Consider the following 16299-nt stretch of genomic DNA (forward strand, 5'->3'; position numbering starts at 1 on the left):
ACTGCATAATGTTTTTGTAAGTTAAAAATAGCCCATTAAATTGCCAAAAAGGCTAACCGCAATGTGAAACGAAAGTTCACGGGGAGGTAGCGGTGAACTTTTTTGAGGAAGCAAAGGCAGGGCCCGCTCAGGGCCAGCTTCCTCAAGAGCGGACCCCGGCCTCCGGAGAGGAAGGGCCGGCCGGACGGGGCTGTCTGCTCCATGGGTCTCCGCGCCTGTCAGTGGCAGAGATGCTTGGGGGGGGTGGGGGGGGGACAGTCCTGGCCTCTGGCTGTCGTTGCTCAGTCAACAAGTCCTTACTCTTCCAGAAGAACGTGCGGCCAGTACAGTTCCCAGGCTCGCCCTCCTCCCCGCCCTTCCGTTCCCCTGGCGCGGACGGGCGCCTTGCCTGGCTGGGCTGGCCTGTTGCACTTGCACTCCCCCGCGTCCACAGCGGCAGCCGCCCGGCACCCACCCTGCACGTTCTGTGGGTGTGAGCAAAGGCGTGGTGACACGTACCTGTCGTGACAGGGTCACACAGGGTAGCTTTACTGCCCTAAAGACCCTCTGCACTCTGCCTGTTCCCCCCCTCCCCAGTTCCGGATTTTTCACTGTCTCCATAGTTTTGCCTTTTCCGGGAGGTCATGCAGTTAACATCATACACTTCGTCGCCTTTGCAGATGGACTTCTTTCACCGAGTAGTAATATTCTCCATGTCTCTGTGGCTTGATAGCTTTTTTCCCTTTTAATGCTGGGTGGCTTCTCACAGTCTAACCACTCATTTCCATGCACCTGCTGCTGAAGGACACCATGGTGCTCCCAAGTTCCAGCGATTACGGATACAGCTGCTGTAACCACCCCCGTGCAGGAGCCTGACTGCGACAAGTGGGCCCGGGAATGCTGGCCTGGGGGTGCAGTGGCCGTGCGGGACGACCTCGAAGTCCCCTCTGCACATCCCTTGCACGCTCACGGCCCCCCAGGCCCACAAGGGCCCCTCAGCCAGGAGGGCTGGGCTCGGGCACCCACCCTGCCTCAAACCACAGCCCCCGGGCGCCTGTCCCAACTTCGGGCCTCAGTCTACCGTCTGTAGAATGCAGCTGCGAGATCACCCATTGTAGCTGGTGGGGTGAAGAGGCGGCAGGCATGGTGGTGCTCTGCGTGAAGGTGGCCGGTTGCTTCCTCATGCTGCTCGGCCGCCTGAGCCCGCCAGGCCACGAGAGACCTTGCCTTTCCTCATCAAGGACCGGGAGCGCAGCTTTCTTCCTCTCTGCAGGGAGAAGGGCCATCCCGTGGGGGCACGGGAGCTCCTCCCATCGGGCCTGACTTGTGAGCTACAGGAGCCGCATCAGCCCGCGGTTCGCCTGTTCTAAACATTTCACACACCGCGTGGCCTTCGCATGTCAGCTCCTTCACGGAGCATCAGGTTTTCAAGTTTGCTCGCGTTGCAGGGGGCGTTAGGGCTGGCATTTGTTACTTAACAACGCAGTATTATGGGAGTGATCCGTGTTGTCGTTATCCGTCTCCCTAGAGACGCACGCGTTAACACGTGCAACCTGGGCAGAGCCCTGGAAGCGTTACCGTTAGCACGGCTGTTCGAGCTAAGGCGCCGTGCGCAGCCGCATTCACCGCGGCCCGCAACCGGCCCGGACTCCGCTGCTGCCAAGCCCCGCCCCCGCCCCGCCCCCGCCCCGCCCCGCCCCCACGCCAAGCCCCGCCCCGAAGGACTTTTGTCCGTCCCGGCCGCCGTCCGGCCTCGCGCTGCTCTTCCGCCTTCGCTCACGTGGTCCGGCCGGGGTTCAGTCTGCGGCGCCGTGAGTGGGGCCGGGTGGGGTCGCGCCTCCCGGGTCCCCGCGGGGCCGGTGGCCGGGCTCTCCTGATTTCCGAGGGGAAGAGCCGGGGGCGGGGCTGGAGGACGAGGTGGGGCCTGGGGAGGTCAGAGGTCAGCCTGGGGTCGGGGGACGTCGGAGGATCGCCGCGGGCGGGGCGGGGCCTCGGGGAGGTCTGGAGTCGCGCGCGTGTACCCCACCCGGGCTGTGCATGGGGCTCGCCGGCCTGCGGGCGGCGGCCGAGGCCCTGCAGAGAGCCTGCGGAGCGTGGACGCCGCGCCTGGGACGGCGCCTCCTCGGGTAATGTCCGCACCTGTCCCAGCCCGTGTCAGGGTCGCGGGGGCTCCGCCCGTCTTGCCGACGGCGCCTCTGCCTTCCCAGGTGGCCCCCCATGGCCGAGAAGGCGGAGGCCCCGGCGCCCGTGGGGCCCAGGCAGGAGCAGGCCCGGAAGGCCCGGAGCGGCTGGCAGGGCCGGGGCAGGGCCTGGGAGGACGCCGAGCAGCCGGCCAAGAAGCTCAAGAGCGGCGCGGACGGGGAGCCGCCCAGGAAGCTGCCCAAGCGCAAGATCGTGATGCTCCTGGCCTACTCGGGGAAGGGCTACCACGGCATGCAGGTGAGCGGTGCGAGCCCCGTCCGAGCCCGCTCCGACTCGCCCGCGACCGCCCGTGGTTCCGCGTAGGGCCTCCAGGGGGCCCGCTTCGGGGAAGGGCAGAAAAGCCGCTCTTCCGCCCTGTGTCGCGGGTCCCAACAAGTTGAGACTCGAATCCGAGCGCTTCGACCTTGTGCCAATCACGGGGGAGGCTGTTGCCGGGGCTTTGACCCGTCTCCCCGGGCGGTTAAATGCCCAGCCCCGCCGCTGACCGGGCGCCACACCTGGGGTGCTTGGTTGGAGCTCTGCGTGCCTCGGGTTCCTCACCTTCGCAACGGGGTGATCTCAGCAGCGGCAGGAAGGAGCAGGAAGGCGCACTGGGCTTGCTGATGCCGCGCGCCGAGACCCAGGCGCTGCTGGGGAAGAGCAGGGCAGTCAGCTGTCCCTGTCCTTTCCAGCCGCGGAGGCGACGGGCTGTGGGCAAGGGGCCCCTTTTAGAATTCTCTCTCCAGCCTGCCAGCGTGAGCCTCTTCTGAAAGGCAGAGGGTGCTGCCCGAACGCGTGTAGACTGTCTCCTCCCGTCTTGTCCTCACTTCTGTTTGGGTCAAGTCTCAAGGCCTGACTCACGGTGAGAAATTCACTGCTGGGACAGAGTATCTAAGTGAAGGGAAGTTTAGAAAAAGTTGTTACAACTTGTACTAAGAACAGTAGCAACGGTAAGTCACTTTGTATCCTATTTTGTTTTCAAAAAGGCACCGCTTGCACTCCTGAAACCAAGTTCATAACCACTGGTGGACTGTGGCCTTGGTTCAGTCTGACAGCCCCAGTTGTCTGTAGGAGCAGGCCGACCGACCCACGGGAGTGCTTTTTCCAGGGTGGTTTTGATTACGTGGATCTTTGCCTTCAGTGCCGTCTTGAGAACTTGGAGAGAAGGCCTGTCATCTTCCATTTGCCTCAGTTTTCCCATTAGGGAAATGGGTGGAGAGTGACAGCTCACGGGATGCAGGGGAGGACAGACTGAGAGACTGGGGTGGGGGTTGTTGCCCCTGTTTGTTAACATCCGTTCTTATCACCTGAGCACTTCTGACTCCATGCCGAGTGAGGGATTGGACCCACACTGTGAGGTAGAACTTGGGGAAGGACTTCCCCTGGTGCTGAGGCCCTGTGTCCCCTGAGTGGGAAAGGCTTTCTTAGAGAGCGGGAAGGGCGGTGGTCTCACTGACACTGGAGGGTCCTGCAGGCCCGGGATCAGGGTGAGGACAGCTGACTGGGACGGTGTCAGAGATGGCTCTGGAAGCAGAGGCTGTCTCCCCTGCCTGCGCCAGTCCTGGGAGGTTGCGTGGGCTGCGCAGGCACCGAAGGGTCTACGGAAGCCAGGGACGCTTCCCTGCAGTCACCCGGGAGGGGTCTCCCTGTGGACAGATGCGCCCCGCAGTGGGACAGTGCTGGTTTCAGAGCTGACCGGGTGGAGGAAATGACAGTGCCTGCTACCAGCCATTCGCCTGCTGCCCGGGGTGGGGATTCGTCAGGACTGTGGGTGCCCTCAGGTGGCTTTCGTCCTTCCCCTGGGGGGCACGAGATGCAGCATCTCCCCATGGCCACAGGTGGGGTCCCCGACTGTGCGGGCAGGCACACGGCACCTGTCCCTGCCAGGAGCCGCCCAGGCCCTCTCTTGTGGATAGTGACCAAGCGGAAAACTGTGTTTTCTTCTTTCCCTCAGAGGAACGTTGGGTCCTCGCAGTTCAAGACCATCGAAGACGACCTGGTGTCTGCCCTGGTGCGGTCAGGCTGTATTCCGGAGAATCACGGCGAGGACATGCGGAAGATGTCGTTCCAGCGGTGCGCCCGCACGGACAAGGTAGGCGGCGTCTCTGTCTCGGGCGGTCGGCACTCCTGGCTCCCAGTGACAGCTGCCCGAGGGAGACTGGCCCGGTCTCGGCAGGAGGCTGCTGCTCTCGGTGGAGGAGCAGAGACCAGCAGGAGCAGGTCTCCCGGCAACGCTGGGTGTGGGTGCCCACTGCCGGCAGCGCTGCGTCCGCTCTGTCCTCTGCCGCCGCCCGGCCGTCTCGGCGCTGTGACACACACACAGGCTGGCCACACTGCGCCATGCATTCCCACTCGCCGCAGTCGGAAGGGAAAAGGAAACCAGTGAAATCGGTGTTAGCGATAGCGTCAGTTTAGAGGTCCCTGGGGTGCATTTCCGGTCCTCTGGGCGTGAGCACTGGCTCCAGGGCGGTGTCTGCCCCGTAATCGGCGCATCGCTGTGCCCCTGGTGGACTCGGAAGCCCCCGTGGCTACGGCCCAGCACTGTCCACCCGGAGTCACAAGGGTGAGTCCCGCTGTCTGGTGGGCGCACGCACCTGTCCTGGGCCCAGTCACCGGCCTGTGTGGCAGCCGTCATGTTCCCGGACATGGGCCTGGCTCAGGCAGGAGCCCCCCCCCCCCCCCACACACACAGGAGAACGGAGGGGTCACCAGGGCCGGGCCCCGGGCATGGGTCAGCGGGACGACAGGGCCGGAGCGCGTGAGGCCTCCTGGTAGAAACAACACGGCGTGCTCGTGCCCTGGCCCTCTGGGACGGTGGCTGCCGGGCACGTCCAGCCTGGGCCGGGGGCGGCCGTCTCCCGGACGGAGCTCTCAGCCTGCGCATCGCCTGGTCTCGACGGTCCTTGGGTGCCCTGTGCTGCCTTGTGCTGAGTGCCTTCTGTTTCCCCAAGTTGCTGGAAGTCACATCAGAGGTGGGATCTTATTTCCCATCTGCGTGATCACGTGTGTTCCCTAGTGCGCGTTCTGCTGACCTTGGAAGTCGGGACGTGTGTGTTCTGTAGCGCTCGTCCCGGGGTCCGTACGCCAAGCGGTGCTCTCGCACCTGCTGGCTCTCTCCAGGCGCCTTTCCGAAGGCAATTCTCCGCTGGGAACGGACTGTGACCTCGGTGTGGGCCTTCGTGCCCCCTGTGGGGTCTGCGGAGCAGGTCCCATCCGGCTCCTCTCACCCTGTGCTTCCTCTGCAGGGCGTGTCCGCAGCCGGCCAGGTCGTGTCCCTGAAGGTGTGGCTGATTGACGACATCTTAGAAAAGATCAACAGCCACCTCCCGTCCCACATTCGGATTCTGGGTAAGACCCGCAGCGTGGGGGCTGCAGACGGATGGATACGGCCGTGTTTCTTCCCTCCCCGAGTGTCTCTGGTGCAGGGTCGGGACATGGGTGACACAGCAGATGGGGGTGGGGCTGGGAGTCAGTTTTCCCGCCTCCCTCAGAAAGGGCAGACTCGGACACTCCTCGACTGCAGCTGCACGCGCCTGGCTTTAGCCAGACCCTGGGTGTGGAGGTCCAGACTCAGTGAAGTTAAAACATGGGCACGCGCCCCCTCTTCTAGCAGGCCTGGTAAAGAGGACTTCTTCCCTCGTTAGAAAACATCCCAGCTTCATCCCTTTTAAGTGGCGGCCCGTGCACGACAGGGAGGCTCGGTGTGGTGTTGGGGTGGCTGCTGTGGACCTGGCCACGTGTCCCCTTTGTCCCATCTGTTCCTTGTCCCCCCTTTTCTGCTTTCTTTCAGGTCAGTTGGTATTTTTCATAGTTCCCTGTATTGGAAACCTGGCTGCCTTGGTAGCGGCAACTTGGCTGTAGATTTTCCGTGATTGCTTTGGGATGTACAGCAGGGGCTGGCAAACTTTGCAGAGGGCTAGGGAGTAAAATATTTTGGGCTCTGTGGCCACACAGATTATGGTGTGTATTATATATTACTCTTTTTGTTTTTAAACCCGCCCTTTCAATGCCACCACTCGGACTGGGCAGAAATGGCCGGGGCTGAGCCATTGTTTGCCGGTCCCGGTTCCAGGGCCCGTCCCTCACTTACCGCCGTCTTCAGGCGGAGTCACACCGCTCCGGGCAGAGCCTACATCTGGGACAGCCCAGCCGCACCCCTGCCCTCCGCTTTGCGCTGCGGTGGACACATTTTATATTTACGGACGTTGCAAACGCCACACTACATTGTTACTGTTTTCTCTTGAAGCAGCCACTTCAGACTTTTAAGGATACTTTTTAAAGGTGAAGTGGAATTCATGTGTAATCAACCCCTTATTAAGTATACAATTAAGGAGCTTTGGTACACCTGCAGACCTGTGCAACCGTCCCAGCCCAGATAACGACCTCTCCTCTCCGTTCCCCCTTCTCACCGGCAGCCACTCTCTGCTTTCTGCCCTGAGACAGTTTGGGTTTTTACAGTTTTGTATGGATGGAGCCACACGACACAAACTCCTTTTCGTCCGGCTTCTTCCACTGAGACTTCATGTGGTTGGGTAGCCAGTCTGTTCCTTTCTGTCGCTGTGTGGTGTCCTGTTCCACGGGTGTCCACAGAAGGCTCATCCCTTTACCTGCGGGGTCACTTGGGGGGTCTTCACTTGGGGGTTGTTCCAGAGAAAGCGGCTGTGGACATTCGGGTGCGGGTTGTAAGGGGGGTTCTCATCCCAAAGTCGGCAGCCCTGTTCTTGGGTCCTCGGCTGCCCGTCTATTTCCGGTGCAGCACGGTGCGCGCGCCTGCGGTCTGTCCCCTCCTCGCGGGGCTCCTCTCCGAGAGTCAGCCCTGCCAAGTCCGGTTGGACGCCTCTGCCTGCTCATTTCCACGGCAGACACGTCGGTGCCTCCCCCAGATCACTCCCCAGCGGGGCTGCGGCCGTGCCCCGCTCTGCACACGTGCTGCGGGACTCGGCACTGCTTCCGTGGCAGCACAGCCGGCCGCCCCCTCGCGAGCGGCCGGGCGGCGCCGTCCACTGGCACTGGCAGCGGAGGGCACGTGCAGGCAGCACTCGTGCGACGCCCAGAGTCGGCGGGTGTGACTTCTAACACGAGACCAAAGCGACAGTGACGCGCCCCGAATCAAACACAACACCAGAGACACTAGAATGAGCAGCACAGCACAGGCACTGCCGGGGCGGCGCTGCCTTACAGGTGGGGCCGGGGGCGGGCCCCGCTGGCGGCCGCTGCAGAGGGGCACGGCACCCCCACCCACCAGCACACACAGAGCCGAGTCGGGTCCGAGTCCCACCCCCGGGAGGTGAGCCCTGGTGACCCGGCGACCTCCTGTCCATCTGGGGTGCTGACGGCAGGCCCCTGCGTGGGGCACCCGCGTGACAGGGTGTCCGGGGACAGTGCTTGCTGGGGCCCGGCCCCTGGAGACGGTGCCCGCCGACCGTTCTGGCTGTTCTCCCAGGAGGTTTCTGCGGGACGACCGCCACGCACTTGCGTCCTGCTTTTCTCACGGATGGAACCCGGCACAGACATCTTCATTTTCCCTTTTGTGTTTTTCACTCAGTGGTCAGACAGGCGCAGGGCACCTGCTGGGTCCTCGTGCACTGAGGGCGCCGGGCGTGTCGGAGGGGCCGCGCCCCAGACCTGCGTCCTGACCTCCGAGGGCTGCCTCCCGTGTTACCCTGTGAACAGTCTAGAATGTGTCAGATCGTTTCCCCGTTACTGGGTTTTTTCTGTTGTTTCCACTTTTCTTTTTTTTCTTTTTTTTTTTTTTTTTGGCTGCCACTCACGGTGCTGCCTCTGTGGCCACATCTGCAGAGTAACTTCTAACGCTGGGCTCGCTGCTGCCGACGCCGTGGTCTGGTCCCTGCGCGCAGCTGTGGCGCTCGCGGGGGGTCCGCACGGGGCGCGCCCCGCACCCCGGCCCCTGGCCGGCCTTGGGTCTGGCGGGCGTAGGGTCGTGGCCCCGAGGGCGTGGGGCGCGTTGTCGGGACGCGTCCTCGCGTGGGCGGGGGTGCCAGGGCCCCGGCACGGACGAAGCCCCTGCTCTCGCCCCCCCCCCCCAGGCCTGAAGCGTGTCACGGGCGGCTTCAACTCCAAGAACCGGTGCGACGCCAGGACCTACGTCTACATGCTGCCCACGTTCGCCTTCGCGCACAAGGACCGCGACGTCCAGGACGAGACGTACCGGCTGAGCGCGGAGACGCTGCGGCGGGTGAACCGGCTGCTGGCCCGCTACAAGGGCACCCACAACTTCCACAACTTCACCTCGCAGAAGGGGCCGCGGGAGCCCAGCGCCCAGCGCTACGTGCTGGACATGTTCTGCGAGGAGCCCTTCGAGCGGGACGGCATGGAGTTCGCCGTCATCAAGGTGAAGGGGCAGAGCTTCATGACGCACCAGATCCGGAAGATGGTGGGCCTGGTGGTGGCCATCGTCAAGGGCTACGCCCCCGAGGACCTGCTGGAGCGCAGCTGGGGCGAGGCCAAGGTGGACGTGCCCAAGGCGCCGGGGCTGGGCCTCGTCCTGGAGCGCGTGCACTTCGAGACGTACAACCGGCGCTTCGGCTGCGACGGGCTGCACGAGCCGCTGGACTGGGCGCGGGAGGAGGCGGAGGCCGCGGCCTTCAAGGAGCAGCACATCTACCCCACGATCACCAGCACGGAGCGCCACGAGAGGTCCATGGCCCAGTGGCTGAGCACCCTGCCCGCGCACGACTTCAGCGCTACTGCCCACGCAGCGGCCAGCCCCGGTGCCAAGGTGGGGCTGGGGGTGGGGGCCCCGGGGGCCCCGAGGCTGGCGGGACCCCTTCCAGGAGCTGGGCCAATTCTCGTCCCTGTCTGTCATGTCCTCTGTGGCTAAGCTTCTGACCAGCTGTGTGCTGGTGTCCTAATGTACACGTGAGCAAGCAAGGCACAGAGAGGCACATCACTCCCCCAAGGTCACACAGCATCGGGGGAAACAGGGCTGGGTATTGAACCGGGTGCCTGGTGACCCTGACGCGCTGCCCAGCGCTTCCCCACACGTAGTGACCCAGGGCAAGGGACATGCTCAGGGGCATTTCCGTTTGTGACACGGAGGTGACTAGGACGTCCCTAGGCTGACGGTGCCGGTCCGCTAGCGTGCGCTCTGTTTTGCTGGCGCAGTGGGTGCTCAGGGGGTGACATCCCCACCTGCACTCGGGGGGGATCTTCCCATGACCTGGGCACCCGGAGAAACATTGCCGCCCTCCGCGCCTGGAGCTGTAAACTCGTGTCCGTGCAGGCAGGTGTCAGAACCGCAGGCGGCAGGCTGGGTAATGCACCTCAGCCAGGGCCAGGGAGGCGATCGGGGCCAGTGGAGACCGGGGCAAAGAGGGGCTCTTGTTCGCCTGCAGGGGAGGCTGCCCGTGGTGTCCATGTCGGAGCGCTTTCGCTCTCCCGAGGGAAGCTGGCATCCCATAATTTCGTGTGACCCCTTGCTCCTTGAACAGGCATGGTTATTCGCATCCCCGAATGCTGCGAGGCCGGGTGGAGCCCGTGTCCAGCTTTGACCTGGGAAAGCCTGCCGCCCGAGTCCAGCGGGCAGAAGCTGGCCGCCTGCTGCCTTCACGCTCTGCTGCGGGGCCTGCTCTGTCCGGTTGGGAGGGCCCAGCTGTGGGCTTGCTGAGGTCACCGCGTCCTCTGGGGGTCTGGAGGAGGCCAGTAAAGAGCCCCCACCTCCTTGTCGCCAGCCCCTGGCTCTCAGGTCCTTGGGTCAGTCGAGACAAAGGCTGGCAGAGCACCAACGCCGGCATCGCTCCTGAAGGGGCAGGTTGGGGGGGCTCGGGGGGTGCCACAGACAGCCCCCTCCACAGGAGGAAGCACCCACGCCTGGGCAGCGTGCTCCTCCACAGCTGTTCGTCTGCTCTGGCTCGGCAGGTCCCCAGCCCCCGGGAAGGCAGCGAAGGGGATGGAGACAGCGACTGAGGCGGGGGCCGCCCGTGGAGACGCCGCACCCAGGGCCGCCGCCGCCGCTGTGGGCCGCACCCCTCGCCGAGACGCGGCCTCGTCACCTCAGGACCTCGAGACCCACGCCGTGCCCCACGTTCCAGCTCAGCATGAACTCTGTCCAGCTCAGCGGGTCGAGACACTATTTTTTTAAAGAGATGATTTTCTTACTCAGTGAATACAAACTTTGCTTAGTCACTCCGTTTCTCTTTTCTTGGTCTGTCTGTTTCTTTCGCCGAGAGCCGAGAGGAGTGCTGTGTGCTCACCTGTCGGGACAGGTGACCTAGTGAGGGTGTGGGGTGAGTGGGAGTGGACGGAACACACTCCCAGGGGCTCCGAGGGTTGGGGCCGAGCAGTATGCAGCCGGGGGATCGCTCCGGGACCTGGCTTCAAGCCGTTGGGATGGGACTTGGCTGTGCTTAGTGGAAGCCTGCCAGGTGGCACGGACCAGAACAGGTGGCAGCTGGGCCCAGCACAGTGGTCCCCAGGCTGGAGGAGGGCCCTTCCTCTGTCTAGGTGGCTCTCCAGCACCTGGCCTTCACCCTGGCCACTTCCACCCACCACTGTTCACGGTCCAGGCAGCAGGAGGGGGCGTGTTGTTGAGTACTCGAGCCCCCTTAGCGAGCTCTCCCAGGACACATGGTCATGTCTAGCTGCAAGGGAGGCTGGGAACAGCTCTTCATGAAGTGGCGCCCGGTGCCGACCCAGTGCCACCCCAGAACCAAGTGACCCGTTAGCAGAAAGGGGATCGGTGTGGGCGGGCGGGTCATCAGCAAGCCGGCTGACGGAGCTACAAGAGTTCAGGTAAGGAGCTGGTGTGTGTGCACAGATATATGCATGCATATGATGCATGTGCATAACCATGTATGTATACGTGTAATGTGTGAGTGCATGGGTAACATGCATGTGATGCAGTGTGTGCACATCTGTGTGTATGCACACGCACAGTGGGGCTGGGGAGATACCTTCGGAGGACTTCCCCACCTTGGGCGTTCTCACCCTTTCCAATCACTTCATCTCCCTCACCCCTCCCACCAAGGCTCCGTCTTTCTCAGCAGGTGTGCTGTTACTCCCCTTCAGGAGCAAATAGAAGCCGTGGGTTGGAACTCCCCAGCTGCTTGAGTCCGCTCCAAGCCTGCACTCCTCTCCTGCCACCTGATGTTGCCACCCTCGTATCTGACACGAATGCCCTCCGGCACCCTCAGTCCCCCCCCATCACTTCCCACCTCCCCTGTTATCTCACCTCTAACATCTCTATGGCGGCATCAGCACTCAAATATGTGAAATCACTCACTCCTTTCTATCACCCAACTAATTTTATCCCCTTCCAACTGCCCCTCTCTTGTCTCCTTCCCACAGCAAGCTTTCTTCTAAAAATTTTCAGGGTGTTTAATATCAGGGAGGGTATTTGCACCTGCCTTTTGCTGAGGAGTTGATTGCCTTCGCCTGCATTTCTTTTTTTTAAATAAACTTAATTGGAATAGAAAACTCATCCTTTCAAAGTGCACAGTTCAGTAGTCTTTTTAGTAAACTCACAATGTTGGGCAAACATCAGCACTACCTAGTAATTTCACAACATTTTCATCATCCCCAAAAGGAGACCCCGCATCCCGAGGCAGACCCCATGCCCTCCCCGCAATCCTTGGAAGCCACTAATCTTTCCACCTCTGCGGATTTGTCCATTCTGTACATTAGAAGAATGTGTAGCCTCCCTGGCTTCTTTCCCAGAGCATGTTTTCAAAGTTTGTCTGTGTTCTAGTGTGTCCACATGTCATGCCCCCCCCATTCATTCATCAATGAATGAATGAGAGATACCTGTTATTTCCATTTCCTGTCTGCTATGCATAATGCTGAAAACGTTTGTTGTGTATCCATTTTTGTGTGGATATGGTTTTAATTCTTTTGGTTATATGCTGAGGAGTGGAATTCCTGTTAAGGAGTGGATCTCCTTAACTCAACATTTTGACGAACTGCCAAAGTGCAGCATTTCCCACTCCCACCAGCAGTGACGAGGGGCCTGGCTTCTCCACATCCTCGTCCACACTTGCTGTCGTCTGATTTCTCGATTCCAGCCAACCTAGTGGATGATGGGGTATCTCGTTGTGGTTTTCTGTTTGCATTTCCCTGGCCCCTGAGAGTGTTGAACATCTTTCGTGTCCTTATTAGACATTTTTTAAAAGATTTTATTTATTTTTAGAGAGGGAAGGGAGGGAGAAAGAGAGAGAAACATCAATGTGCGGTTGCTGGGGGCCATGGCCTGCAACCCAGGCATGTGCCCTGACTGGGAATCGAACCTGCGATGCTTTGGTTCGCAGCCTGAGCTCAATCCACTGAGCAACGCCAGCCAGGGCCTTATTAGACATTTTTTTGAGGCATGCCTGCAAATTCTTTGCTCCATAAAAATGATTGGTCTATTGAGTTGTAAAGTCTTTATTCTAGATACAAGTGCCTTATCCGGTATATGATTTGCAAACACTTCCATTCTGTGGGTTGTCATTTCTCGATGGTGTCGAGTGAAGCACACAAGTTTCTAATTTTGATGATGTTCAATGTATCCATTCCTTGTTACTTATACGCTCTTGGTGTAACTTCCGAGGAACCGAGGCGGTGAGGCTTGACACCTGCGTGTATTAGTTTCAGCAGAGGCACGTGGGCCTGCGATCCGGTCGCGATCACTCGTGCGAGCGGAGCGAGGTCGGGGTTCCCGCGTCCCTCTTTCACAGGTGGGCGCCCCCTTTCCCCGCAGCATTTGTTGGGAAGCCCAGTGGCTTTGAGAGGAGACTGCCTTTGCTCCGCTCCCCTCTTGCTCCCGCCTCGAGGCTCTCACCCCACCGACCGCACGCCCTCGGCGGAGCGCACTGAGCGCCCCCAATCCCGACTGGACTGCTGGGCTCGGCCCCGTCCGGCGCCCGAGCCCGCCGCACGCCCTCGCCCGGCCTCTCTGGGGCGCCCGGCCGCCTCGGCCCCGCCCACCCGTGACGTCACGCCGCCCGTCACCGCGCAGCTGCGGCGCGGGCGCGCGTCCCTTCCGGCTCGCCGTAGCAGGCGCGCCGCCGCTTTTTCCGCCCGCGGCCCCGGACGCGCCGAGTCCAGCGGAGCGGCGCCTCCTCCGCCTCAGCCGCCGGCTCCCGGCCCCCGGCCTCAGCCCGACGCGGCGGGAGCGCGGCCCAGGCCCCGGGTAGGTGGCGGCGCGGGGCGCGGGCCGCGGGCGGGGGTCTTCCGGAGGGCCTGCGCCGAGGGGCCGGCGCCGAGGGGCCCGCCGCGGCCGCCTCCCCCGGGCGCGGCGCCGAGAGCAGGCCGCGGCCGCGGCGCCTGTGGGCGGGCCTGCGCGCGGGCCGGGCTGCGGGCGCGGGGGACGCGTCGCGCGGCCCGCCGTCTCCGCGGGGCCCCTCGGGGCGTGCGGCGCGGCGACGGGTGGGCCGGGCGGGCGGCGGGGCGCTCCGCGCGGGGTCCGCACGCGCCGCGGGTCGGCGCCGTGTTCGGCCCGGCGTCCGGGCGCCCCCCGCCGCCCGCGGAGGAGCTGGGGAGGCTTGACACCTGTCAACGCGGGCCCTGCGGCGGCGGCGAGGGGGCGCCCGGACGCCGGCCGCGGCCTCCCGCCCGCGCTCGCCCCCAGCGGCCGCGCCGCCGCCCGCCCCGCGGCGCAGACGCGACCCGCGCGGGCCGCCCCTGGGGCCGCGGCGGAGCTTTGTTCTCTTTGTCGGCGCTTTCCGGCGGCGGCGGCGGCGGCGGGCGGAAGGACGAGCGTGTAACTTCTCTAGGGGGGCCGCTGCGGGTCGCTCTGAGCGGCTGGGGAGCCCCGAAGAACACGCGGCCAAACCCCGGCTCAGAAATAATAAGAATAAAGATGAGCGGCCCCGCGGGGCGGCTCGCGGGGCGGAGCGGCGGCGCGGCCGGCGGGGCTGCGGGTTCGGGCCCCGGGCCCGGCGCGCGCGGGGAGCAGCCGGTGAGCGCGCGGCCGGGGGGAGGGCGGGGGCGGCGGGTGCCTCTCCGTCCGACGAGCATAACGTAGATAAAGTGACTTAAGACCGCCCCGGGACCACCCCGACCCCCGAGGACAAGCAGGACGAACGGCCTCCTGGTGCCCTGCCGTGCCCGGGCGGCTTCCCGGGGGGAGCGGCGGTTGCCGGAGTCGTGCTACGGGCTTGCGAGGAGCCGGCGCCGGCGCGGTCGCGTGCCGCTGAGCCCCGCGGAGCGGCGGTCCCCGGCCCCGGGGGGGGCAGGACGGGAGGCGGAGCGAACGCCCCCCTGCGGGTGGGGGTGGAGGAGCGCCGACCCCGGGACCCAGTAGCTGCTGTTGGCGGCCGCGACCGGCACCGACCGGACCTCCTGGACCTCCTGGGTCGGAGCCGCCCTTCCGTGCCTTCGGGTCCTCGTCTCTCCGGAGACTCGTGGCCGGGCGGGCGCTCCAGCTTCCCATCCTGGGACACGGCTTCCCTCCGCTCCAGGCTGGGAAAGACCCTGCACCCCGCCCCCCCGCCCGCCCCCAGGTGCTCTGCTCCCACTGCCCCGGAACCCGCAGCGGCCGAGCGTCTGGCCCCATCTCGCCTCTGGAGCAGCTCCCCTGCGGGCTCCTGGCGCCCCGGCACGGCCAGGCGCCCCTGTGGGCAGCCTCCGGCCCGGCCGCCCGGCCTCCTTGCGGCGGCACCGCTGTCTGGGCGCGCGAGCCTCCGCTCTGTCGTTCTGCTGTGGCCTCGCTGCTGCGACTCCCGCGGTCCTTGCCGGTCCCTTCTCGTGGCCTCCCCGCAGGTGTGGTGGTGCTGCAGGGCGGTCCTCAGAGCTCCTCGCGGGTCCGTGCGGCCAGGTGATGCCGACCTCTGTCATGGCCGCGGGTCCCCTGCCGGGGTGTCCTGGGTGTGCGTCCCCCGCGCCTCCCACACCCGGGCACCCCTGTCTCCCCAGCGGCTCCGGTCAGACTCCTTGGTGAGCTCTGCTTCCTTCCACATCCCAAATCTCAGCCGTCAGCCCGCGAATGGGTCTCTCGCCCGGCTGCTGCTCCCTGCTGTCGTTGGAGCCCCGGTCATCTCACCCACGGGTGGCTCCTCTGTGGCTCTGCAGTCGATGCCACACAGCAACCTGGTTGGTTTTTTTAAAAGACTATTTGTTTATTTTTGGAAAGGGGGGAGAGGGAGAAAAAGGGAGAGAAACATCAGTGTGTGGTTGCCTCTTGCAAGCCCCCAGCTGGGGACCTGGCCCACCACCCGGGCATGTGCCCCGACTAGGACCGAACCAGCGACTTTTCAGTTTGCAGTGTGGTGCTCCCCTGAGCCGCACCAGCCAGGGCCTGGTGGACGAGCTGGAACAGGTCAGATTGTGCCCTCCTCAAGGCCCTTTGTGGTTCCTTAGGAGAAAAGCCAGCTCCTTAGGACGGTTCATGGAATCCCTTTGGAACAGGAGCCTGCTGCCCCTGTGACCCCGTGACCCCGTGGTCCTGCACCCCGCTCCTGTGCCCTGGCTCCGGCCACACACGCTGGCCCTGCCTGCACGCCACGGGTCTGACTCTCACTAAGCGCTCTCTTCAGAAGTCGCCTCCCCAGAGACAGCCCAGCCTGTGTCCCCAGCCCCCGTCCACCCCGCTCACCCCCTTTTCCCTCGTCCTGCCGAAGCCCCCGCCGCACTCACCATCTGACACACGCCGCTTTGCTGACTGCCGGGCTGCGCACCCTTCATGGGGCAGAGCCGTGCTCCAGGCAGTGCTGAAGGAATGAGCGCTCCGTACTGCTGGCCGGGGCCTCACCTCTGCACAGAGCCCTGCTAAAGCAGGTGGACCTGGCGGGGGCCCAGGCACAGGGGTGACCGTCCCTCTAGGGGCAGAGGAGCAGCCTTCACAGGCCAAGAGTTAGAGGAGGGGGTTGGCTCTTCAGTGGACAGAGACTGGCAGGAGGAGGGGCTTGAGCGGACCTTGGATTTCAGGTGGGCCATGGGGAGAGGTGACAGGAGGGAGCCATGGTGTGGGTGGCTGTTCTCGGGCCCTTCGAGGGAGGACGCAGCTCTGTGAGCCCGGGCGTCCCTTCTCAGGGGCTGTCCGCAGGGTCTCTCCACCTCTGGCTCCTGTTGGCACTCAGCCCCCCACCCCTGCCCCCAGTCTTCTCACGTCTCAGGGCGTGTCCAGCATGGGAGTTAACCTTTCCACTCGGCCCAAGCCTCAGGGTCCGTGCCTGGACCAGGCTGTGCCCCCCCAGAGTCCACAGC

The 16299-nt window shown here is 63.9% G+C and overlaps 2 protein-coding genes across 16 annotated transcripts in view; both read left to right on the top strand.

The window, feature by feature from the left end:
* The first annotated feature begins 1723 nt into the window (after positions 1-1723).
* Positions 1724-10305, top strand: PUS1 (pseudouridine synthase 1). Of its 3 annotated transcripts, none has more exons than XM_045844979.1 (6): positions 1724-1790; positions 2187-2418; positions 4115-4252; positions 5406-5508; positions 8208-8899; positions 9612-10004. In XM_045844979.1, the coding sequence occupies exons 2-6, from the start codon at positions 2197-2199 to the stop codon at positions 9669-9671; spliced, it is 1215 nt and encodes a 404-aa protein (XP_045700935.1). In that variant the 5' UTR covers positions 1724-1790; positions 2187-2196; the 3' UTR covers positions 9672-10004. The 3 variants fall into 3 exon arrangements, with proteins under 3 accessions (XP_045700935.1, XP_045700921.1, XP_045700927.1); XM_045844965.1 differs by lacking the exon at positions 1724-1790 and adding an exon at positions 1809-2105 and having other exon boundaries at positions 9612-10005; XM_045844971.1 differs by lacking the exons at positions 1724-1790; positions 9612-10004 and adding exons at positions 1813-2105; positions 10039-10305.
* A 2857-nt stretch (positions 10306-13162) lies between these two features.
* EP400 (E1A binding protein p400) overlaps positions 13163-16299 on the top strand; it is a 77103-nt gene continuing 73966 nt past the window's right edge. For all 13 annotated transcript variants that reach the window (XM_045844843.1, XM_045844848.1, XM_045844913.1 and 10 more), the window contains exon 1: positions 13163-13285. The gene's annotated coding sequence lies outside the window, so the exon portion shown is untranslated. The remainder of the gene's footprint in view (positions 13286-16299) is intronic.

The sequence above is a fragment of the Phyllostomus hastatus genome, unplaced genomic scaffold (assembly GCF_019186645.2).
Source record: "Phyllostomus hastatus isolate PE091 unplaced genomic scaffold, TTU_PhHast_1.1 phas_contig_1162, whole genome shotgun sequence".
Classification (NCBI taxonomy): Eukaryota; Metazoa; Chordata; class Mammalia; order Chiroptera; family Phyllostomidae; genus Phyllostomus; species Phyllostomus hastatus.